At 41.4% G+C, this 9880-nt stretch overlaps 1 protein-coding gene across 1 annotated transcript; it reads right to left on the bottom strand.

Moving 5' to 3' along the window:
• Positions 1 to 3487: 3487 nt before the first annotated feature.
• On the bottom strand, positions 3488 to 8575 carry LOC110302678 (leukocyte immunoglobulin-like receptor subfamily B member 4). Its single transcript, XM_029482940.1, has 8 exons — positions 8495 to 8575; positions 8314 to 8349; positions 7831 to 8115; positions 7386 to 7688; positions 5947 to 6063; positions 5255 to 5307; positions 4039 to 4080; positions 3488 to 3907 (listed from the first exon to the last, which is right to left on the bottom strand). The coding sequence occupies exons 1-8, from the start codon at positions 8517 to 8519 to the stop codon at positions 3830 to 3832; spliced, it is 939 nt and encodes a 312-aa protein (XP_029338800.1). The 5' UTR covers positions 8520 to 8575; the 3' UTR covers positions 3488 to 3829.
• Between the last annotated feature and the right edge of the window lie 1305 nt (positions 8576 to 9880).

Genomic DNA, 9880 nt, shown 5'->3' with positions numbered 1-9880 from the left:
TGGGAATGGGTGGGTAGGGGAGTGGGGGGGAGGGTATGGGGGACTTTTGGGATAGCATTGGAAATTTAATTGAGGAAAATACGTAATAAAAGGAAAGAAAACAAAACAAACAAACAAACAAGAAATGCAAATAAAGAAAATATCTAATAAAAAAAAGAAAATCCTAAAAAAGAAAAAAAGGAAAAAAAAAGCTAATGTCAGAGGCATGACTTAAAAGAGAGGATGGAGGGATATATGGCAGAATTCATGGGGAGGAAAGATAATGGAGAAATGATATAGTTATGTTTAAAGGAGAATAAACTTCGTGGAAACATTTATAACACAAACATGCACATCTCTTTGTCTCTGTCTCTGTCTGTCTGTCTGTCTGTCTCTCTCTCTCTCTCACACACACACACACACACACACACACCTATAAAGTTTAATCTTTTTTACTCTATGCAAAAAGATAACTCTCCTTTTGAAGCCATGGGAGACTAAGCAGAAAGGCCCAGTGTCAGTTGTGAGATATCCTCTTTCTCATTACTGGTCAGAGAGAACAAGAGACACCCAAAACATGCAAGTTATTACAATTATTCTTAATTACACTGTAGAACCAATTGAAAGATTTTATTGTTGAAGACACCAAATACTTTGATTATAAAACATGGAGACATCAACCAGGTATCTACCTGGGAGTATCCTCTGTGCTGGCCATGTTTCATAAGGCTGAGAGGTGCTGCACAGGTTGTTTGGGAGAGGAATAAAGAATCTCACCTATCAGGGATCTCAATACAATAATGATCGGTCTGACACAATATGACTATTAGTACAGGAGTAGCACGGGTGTTATGGGGGTTAGCCAACAGATTTCTAATTAGACTTAAGACCTGTTCCGTATGAGAGGACCCCAGCCTAATACTGTAATTTGGCTAAAAGCTCGTGTCTGAGATTCCATTAGCCCTAACATTATTTTACTAAAAGGACATAATATTAAACTGCCTTCCAAATACTTATCCTTACACCCTTAAAGGAGTACAACTCTCATAGCTCCTAACAAAGCATCCTTTATGCAGCATATGGTGGTGAATACAGAGATGCACAACTGGTCAAAATGCAGAGAATAAGTGACTTGTGGTCCTTAGAGAGAATATCTCTTTGTCCTTTACAGCACATCACATGCTCTTCCTCAGAAGGCCCAGAATACATTGTGGAAGACAGGGAAGGATTGTAAGAAATAGGGGGTTAAAATGTTGCTGTGAAATAGTGTCTTATGGACATAACTGGAATATTGCACCAATTAACTCACAGTAGCTGGGAGTCACTGGCACAAGGTCTACACAAAGTGAAACCAGTCAGTACTACAGCATAGAGAGGGGGGAAGAGCCTCACAAGGCCTCACATCTAATCCTGTTGGCAATTGATAAGTGCTAGGGAAGGGAAAATTACACCCTTCGACCCACAGCTCAGGGATCATTGCAGAAGAGGAGACAGAAAGATATAAAAGACAGTAGATGACTATAAGGAAACAGTGTTTTCTCAATATAGCAGAATAGCCGCAATTTTGAACCCACAGGGTTTAGGACAACAAGGGCAAGACTAAATCCCGGCACAGAGAGAGGAAATGGGCATGGAGCCTACATCCTGTTGGAGCTTCTGATATTTGCAACTGATAATTGCAGTGAGAGGGAAAGTCAGTTTTCTTTAAGGATGTGATGCCTGGTAAGTTGATCATACTCCAGTTGAAGGCCATCCATCCAAGGGTATGTGAGCAGCACCACCAACTTGGTAGCTCTTCCTGTCCCTATCTCTCTCCAGTCCCTGTCCCTCTCTCTCTCCCTCTCCCTCTTCCGTTTCCTCTCCCTCTCTCTCTCCCTGTTCCTTTCCATCTCCCACTCCTAGGTAGTAATGAACTTCAGGGTTATGCAAGTGATAAATAAGAACTTTACCATTAAGCTGTATCTGCATCCTTACTTTATTTATTTATTTCGGTTTTCCCAATAATTTATTACTTTTTTAAAAATATTTTTTATTACATATTTTCCTCAATTACATTTCCAATGCTATCCCAAAAGTCCCCCATAACCCCCCTTCCCTACCCACCCATTCCCATTCTTTTGGCCCTGGCATTCTCCTATATTGGGGCATATAAAGTTTGCAAGTCCAATGGGCCTCTCTTTCCAGTGATGGCCAACTAGGTCATGTTTTGATACATATGCAGCTAGAGACAAGAGCTCCGGGGAATTTATTACTTTTTATTCACCTTACATCCTGATCAGAGTCTTTCTCCCTCCCCTTCTCCCTGTCACACCCTTACAAATCCCTCCCCACCATTATCCCATTCCTTCTCCTCAAAGAATGTGAGGGCCCTTGGATATCACCCTACCCTGGGACATCTAGTCCCAGCAGGACTAGGTACCTCCTTTTCCACTGAGGTCCAATGACAGGGAACAGTGATTGAGCCAGCACCAGCTAAAATTGTTAAAGGACCCACATGAAGACCAAGCTGCACATTGGCTGCCAATATGTAGTGGGTGTAAGTCCAGCTACTGCATGCTCCCTGGTTGGTGTTCAAGGCTCTATGAACCACAATGGTCCCAGGTCACTTGATTCTGTATGTATTGTGGTGTACTTGACCCCTGAGGCTTGCTCACTTATAACCCACACTCTTCCATAAGACTCCTAAAGCTCCACCTTGTGTTTTGCTGTGGGTCTCTACATCTGCCTCCATCTGCTACTGAACGAATCCTCTCAGGAGACAGTTATGCCAGGTTCCTGTCTACAAGCATAGCAGAGTATCATTAATAGTGTTAGGAGTGGCTCTTACCCATGGGATGGAACTCAAATCGGGGCAGTCATTGGTTGGCTGTGCTCCATCTTTATCCCTTACATGTTTGGAGGCAAGACAAATTTTGGGTTGAAGGTCCTGTGGGTGGGTTGATGTCCCCCTGCCTCCTCTGTAAGTCCTGCCTTGCTTTAGGAGGAAGCCACTTAAGTCTCTATATCCTCTTCTGGTAGGAATCTCAGCTAAGGTCTCCTCCATAGATTCCTTATATCCTCCTCTATCCCAAGCCTCCCCTAGTCACTAGAGATGCCCATGTAATGTTTTTCCTTTATTCTTGAGAAGTTCATACATTTATACAATAAATTATGATTATATTTAACCCTTAGCTCCCCTGCAGCACTGCCTAAATATACCTTAACAGCTTCTTCTCCCAACTTCTTGCCTTAAAAAAAAAATAAGTCTAATTAGTCCTGGCCATATGTGGTGGCTGTGGGTCAATTTAATTTGAGACAGGATCTTTCTCATATGTCCGGTAGGGTGTTGATTCCAGGTCTTCTACTTGTCTGGGATGACTTGCCATCATGCAGGGCCAGTGACTTCTCTTATATCACCCTTTCCTCCCCTGTGCCTTCATCTGGGATAGTTTTTTTTTTTTTAAACATTCTATATTCTCATTATAATAGATGAGGCCATTGATTTTGGAGACAATTTCTTTGCTCATACATTTATTCATGGTTCTAAAAATTCGAGTTTCATTGATTAGTGTGCCCTGGTTACATTGTCATTCAATTCACAATATCTCATTTTATTTGTTTCTCATTAGAGGAATTGTTGATTGAGGAGGATTTGGCTTTATTTACAAAATGTAAGGACATTTGTTATCTCTGAACAAAGAATAAAGTATATTCCCAAAATTCTGAGAAGCTTCTGATGACACATGAGGTATTCATGATGGCTCAAATTAATTAAACAGAGTCCACTGGGATCAAATATCAGAAAATCCCTAGTTTTCATTCATGGAATGTGGGGTCTGGGTCTTCTTTCTGTGTTGGCTGCTTCCTGGATTCAGCTGTTGTTCTGTTCCTGTGTCCTGATGCACAACTGGGCATAGGTTACACCCTGGGTCTCTTTGGATGCAGTATCCTGGGGTTGGATAGGGTTGGAAGAAGGTGTTTAGTGTTAGTAACTTATGGGGCTGGAATGAACCTGAGGGGAAAGGTTCCTGACAGTGGGGAAAAATTAATTCCTACCTTCTGAAGCCTGGAGGGTTTTACCTGGGCATACACAATTCCCTGGGGGTCTTCATTTTGTGGGTTCTGCAGCAAGGAGACAATGAGGTGGATAAAGTGACTCCTGGTTCCATCCAGTATCTCCTTCAGCCAGAGAGATCCTTTCGGAAATTTATCACATTACATCATTTCTGCTGGGGCTTGCAGAACTTGGGGAGTCTGGAAGCTTCCTTCTCATAGTTCCAGCCTGTTATTGTCACACTGATTCCCATTTTCATGTCTGAGGACTGTATCTGCTGTATTTTCTGCCTATGTGCACTGGTTCATTAAATGTCTGTGTGGACCTCTCCATTTATGGTTATCCTCAGAATGAACTTACTCAGAGTCTTCTCTTATGATTAATAACAGCCCTGTGTGCCTCAAACACTATGTATTTTCTGTTTCATTTTCCACACCACTTTCTTCAGTTATACACATCTCATTTTCTAGCCTTGAGGTGAGCTTGGAGTGGGTGAGGAGTTCTGTTCTTTGCTTTGTTCACAGTCCTATGAAGAGCCACAAGGAAGAGATGATCTCAGCTGTCACTTGTAGGGCTGCAGCCATACAGCTTTATGAATATGCCTACTATTCTGAGTTATTTTGTAACTTTAGTTATTTTTAGTTAGTTATATCTGTTTAAAACACACTTTTCCTCAATACTTTGTGATTCCTCACTCTTTCTTTAAATATCATCTCCCTGCTTTGTTGGTTCTTCCTATCACATAGTTTCTCTTCATCCTAGCTCTACGCAAACAATGTGATTTCCCCCCAATTTTGTTTCTTCATTTTCTCTTTCTCCACTTGGCAGCTGCTAAGATTAACTGATTGACTGTGCTATATTTTTCTTTAAACCCTAATAAAATCATCCTCAAACTTATACAAAAGGAATTATCTTTGGATAACAGGGAGAATGAGTACAGGTGGATTGGGGAGTGGTGGTGGTGGTGTTGGTGGTGGTGTTGGTGGTGGTGGTGGTGGTGGTGGTGGTGGTGTTAGGGCTCATTGACTCATGTGTCCTTTCTGAGACATTAGGCACCTGATGCTAAGCAACAAACAGATAACAAACATCCAGAAAAGAGGATGGAGAGAAGGTTCACACAGTCATAAGGAAGGCAAGAAGGAGCAATCACAGAGTCAAACTCTTCCAGATGGAGGGGCCATGTGTGGTTCTTACTGGCACAAAGTACTGCTCTTATCAGTGTGAATGGGGCAGGAGTCTCACCCAACTGTTCAGCTCTGCATTGTCCTCAGATTGTGTGTTCTTCACAGAAGCATCTGTCATGTTAGAAGAACAGAGTCAGTTCTTGGCCAGAAGCTCTGGGATCTCTTCGACTCATAACCACTTCCTTGTCCCGTAAGGAGAAAGAGGATCAGAGAATGTGGTCACATCTCCAGATCCATCATAAGGGTTCTTTTCCTCCAAGAGCTGACCCACCACACTCCCCATCAGACCTCTGATACTGAGGTCTAGTGCATATAGTCCCTGGGGCCCTCTTATTCTCACACAGGTGTTTTTCATTGATGGTAGCCTCTGGGCTAGAGCTGTGAGGACAGGGATAATCAGATGGAAGTGAGGTCTATGGCAGCTGAGAGGCTGTGTCTATTGACAAGAATTATCTCTCCTGGTGGTGTCTATCTCTGTGTGTTGGGTCTGGTGCTGCTGAAAGCACTTGTAAGTTGGCCTCTCTTTGAGCTGCATGAATTGAAAAAGCATCAGCAAGGAGGATGGGAAAGCTCCAACAATAGAAACTTTAAGAGGAAGAAAGGGACTGTTAAATTCCTTCTTATGACTGTTACAAATACTCTAGGACATGGAAAATATTGCACTATCTCTGAAATTTATACATGTCTTGAGACTACATGTTTTCTCTGCCCAACACCTCCAGACATGCAAGGCACTCATGCTCTACTTACTAGCCTTCTTTTTGTGATGACACTGGTATCCGATGAGGATGAGAAAAAGCAGGAGGAAGAAAAGCAGAAGGAATGACACCAGGACTCCAATCAAAATCTTTTGGTATGTTTCCAGTCCTTAGGCACAGTTGACATCAGGCATGAGAGAAAGATAATGTTTACCTAGCACCTATTTTATGCTTAGCTCATTCATGGCCTCCAATGTCACAATCATTCAATGTGTAATTGTATGTTTTACCCAGTCAGTTATAGGTGAGAATATTAAGGCTCACAGAGACAAGTTCATTTGGCCCAGGTCATTTAGAATGAATATAAAAAGCCAGATGAGATGCTGAACTTAGTAGCCTCTAAACCAGTTTGAACTTAATATTTGCCTTCCAGACTTGTCCTTACTACATACAGTTCATAAGCTATTTGAGCATGGAAGTAGGTGACTTTCTAGCATTGGCTTTGAGTCTGTGCCAGTCAGTATACTCTGTACCCTGTGTCCCCATCCTTGTGGCAAAGGAGATATGGTTATTTCAGAACTGGAATTCAACGGATGGGCCTCCTTCGTCACCTAGCCAAGAGACTCCGAGTTCTTGGATCTCTGTGAAGATCACAACTCATACCATCAATCCTATACAAAGTTTATCATTGAACATTTGGAAAGGATAGAGACTCTGAGGGACTCAGAACTGCCACACTTAGTCTGGGCAACACATGTACTAAAAGTCTCCAGTGTCCAGTTATTAACATGAGCCTGGGCACATGATTTGAGGAAATAAAAATAAGAGGAAAATAGGCAGTGTCTGCCACTGAAGATGGTTCTCATTAGATTTTTGCTAACTTGATACAAGCTAGAATAACCTGGAAAGAGGCAGCTGCAACAGAGAAAATACATCTATGTCTATGGAAATATTTTCCTGATTGATTGATTTACAAGATCCCAGACCCCTGTGGCTTATTCTAACCCTAAGTGGTTAGATCTTGATGGTGTAATAAAGCAATACTGCAAGGCACTGTCAAGAAAACTTGTGAGCAGTGCTCCTTTAAGATCCCTACTTCAATTCTTGCTTGCATGCCTACATTTAATTACTTTCTTGATGCTCCATGCAAAATTAGATGAAATCAATCCTTTTATCACTGTTACTTTATTTATATCATGGTTTTGTTACAACAAAAATAGGAATATAACTAGTACAGAGAAATTATCTGATCACTTCATCAACTGTGTGTCTCTCTCAACGGCCTTTGCTAAATTACAATGAGTCAAGGAAAAAGGCATTTGGACCAGGGAATCTGACTGCAACTCCTGTATCAAAGGGTGAATGTCTTTTGAATTGAACAGTATTTTTAACCACAGTGCTCCCTCCCTCTTATTCTAAGCCATAGATCATCTTAGGAAAAAGACCCAAGTGACCCAACACACTAAGTGATTATGGGTGGAAGGTGCTTACCTGAGATGATGAGGTCTAGGGAGTTACTTGGTTTTGACCACACCTGTGGTTCATTTCTAAAAAAGCCATAGCATCTGAATGTTCCATTGTGTTTGGGAGTAACAGCATCCAGAACAAAAGTAGCATGGGTTGGCTGATTGGCCTGATGCTGTGAGTCCAGGGTCCACGAGAGGCCATGCTTTCCTTCCTGGATCAGAATGAATCTGCCAAATACTATGGATGAGCTGCACTTAAAGGATATGGAAACTCCAGAGGTCACATTAGGGCTGGGATAGACTGAAAGGCTGGGATTTTCATATACTCCTAGAATACAAGGGGCAGTGTGTGAAATGAACATGAGTTACACACATTGTCCTCCAGGATTGGACTCTGAGAGAAGAGCTCCTGGAAAATAGACCTCCTTCTGAGGAGAGAGCCCGTACATGGTTCCCTGATGTCCTCTCACCTGTCATCACCAGCTCCATTGCATCACTGTGCTCTGAGAAGCCAACAACACTCTGATAGTAACACTTATATATGCCTGCATACCAAGTTGTCATGCTTGGAATGTTGAACTTGGCCTTATTCCTGGTTTCCAGAGGGACTTGAGTGTCCCAAGGAGTTACACTTTGCTCTTTATACAGATGATAATACTGGGCCTCCCAGGAACCCTGACACCAGATAATCACAGATGTATGTGCAGCAATCACAGAGCCTGGCTCAGCCAAGATGATGGGCTTTGGGAGGTGTCCTGTGAAGAAATCAAAGGCCCAGAACATCTTCCTTCAGACACTAGATCTTAGCAAAGAACACACCCATGGAACAAGACATTAGCCCATAAATGTCAATCCCCCATCACCATTTTGAGGAATTGACACACTAGAAAGTAGATTAGAGGTTGTATCATCAGAGTGAAGAATCAAATCCTGGGATGGCTGGAGACACTCACCTGCCTGTACTCTAGTCCTGGGTTCCAGAATAAGACCTGGAAAAAAAACCCCTTTTTATGAGAGCTTTTTCACATTGAGAACCTGAGTTGATCCCCTAGGATGTCCATGTGGAATTAAACCTGGCTGTTGAATAGGTTCCCTTACAAATGCAAGCATCTACTCCCCCTCATTATATCTCACCAAGGAATAGCAGCACTGTGAGCATGGCGATCCGGTGAGTCCTGGCAATGTTCGTAGCTGTTCTCTTGGGCCAGTCTGACAAATGTCCGGTAACATCAGATATGCAGTTGTCATCTTGAGGGCAGGTCCTTCCTGTCATGGGTTTTCTACATCATAGCTATTATGAGAAGGGAAACTTCTGTAATTTCCTAAGAGCAGATGACTGGGTAAACACTCATGTCTCTCAAGTTGCCTCAGAGAAAAGACACATCCTTTAGAACACATATCCTGGAGTTAAAGATCTTTATATTTTAAACATTTATTTTACTTTTTACTCTCCTGTATCATATTCTCTGTCTCTCTGTCTCTGTCTCTGTCTCTGTCTCTGTCTCTGTCTCTGTCTCTGTCTCTGTCTCTGTCTCTCTCTCTCTCTCTCTCTTTCTCTCTCTCTGTGTGTCTGTGTGTGTGTGTGTGTATGTGTGTGTGGGTTATGTGTGCTGCACCATGCTGCACCTCTGACATTCTGATTCTTCACAGAGGAGTTTTACTCTCAGACCCAATTTCTGTTTCATTCCTCAGCATAAAAAGAGAAAGTATGACACATGTGATATGTGGGATTGTAGTGCAGAGTAATGTGAAAACAAAGTAAAAGTGACTATATATTTTAAGTCTTATTNTACATTTTTATGCTGCTGGTTGGATTTTTCTGCACACAGAAGAGGAGAATGTTTCCAAAAGCATAAAAATGGCAAGAAGATATATAATTAAGAGGATAAATATTTTGTCAAAGAAAGTTTTTACATACTCACAAACTAGTAATTGACACATGATGAGTTTTTCTGTTCATGAATATGTATATATATATGTATGAATTTGATATGATGATTATATGAAGCTAATGAAGTAAATAAGAACCCTAACAAACAAAATAATAGTATATGTAAAATAATTAGAATTATGATAGAAGACAGTGAAAACCTAAAACACTCAGTAAAACTGAGTCTGTTGTTTTGACATACAGGTGGTAATGCCTGAAATAAATGAAACAAAAAAATCTCAATAATAAAATATCTTTATTCCTAAAACATGACTTCAGGATAATTATTTGAAGAGTTGAATGGAAAATAGGACTTCTGCAGAGAAAATCTTTTGTGTGGACCCTAAAGATGCCAAACACTTAGAAGCAGGGAAAAGATGACAGATGTGAGGGCTGTGAGCTGAGGAAGGAATTGCACCGAGACGATAAAGTTTCACTCTTCAGGAAGAACTTTCTTCTGAGATGTATTGTTCAATGTGCCACATGTTATGTACAGTAACACCTATTGTATTAGTCAGGGTTCTCTAGAGTCACAGAACTTATGGATAGTCTCTATATAGTAAAAGAATTTATTGATGACTTACAGTCGG

This window comes from Mus caroli, chromosome 10, assembly GCF_900094665.2.
Source record: "Mus caroli chromosome 10, CAROLI_EIJ_v1.1, whole genome shotgun sequence".
In the NCBI taxonomy this organism is placed as follows: domain Eukaryota; kingdom Metazoa; phylum Chordata; class Mammalia; order Rodentia; family Muridae; genus Mus; species Mus caroli.
Note: the sequence above shows the minus strand (reverse complement) of the source record. Positions and strands in the feature narration are given on the sequence as shown.

What these genes read in the sequence shown, in the direction of transcription:
- LOC110302678 (XM_029482940.1), bottom strand. Translation starts at nt 8,519, where the DNA reads ATGCTCACAGTGCTGCTATTCCTTG. An exon ending in CACAGTGCTGCTATTCCTTG is followed by an intron (nt 8,350 to 8,494) that starts GTGAGATATAAT and finishes TTTTTTTTCCAG; the next exon opens with GTCTTATTCTGGAACCCAGG. An exon ending in TCATCACAAAAAGAAGGCTA is followed by an intron (nt 5,308 to 5,946) that starts GTAAGTAGAGCA and finishes CTAACATGACAG; the next exon opens with ATGCTTCTGTGAAGAACACA.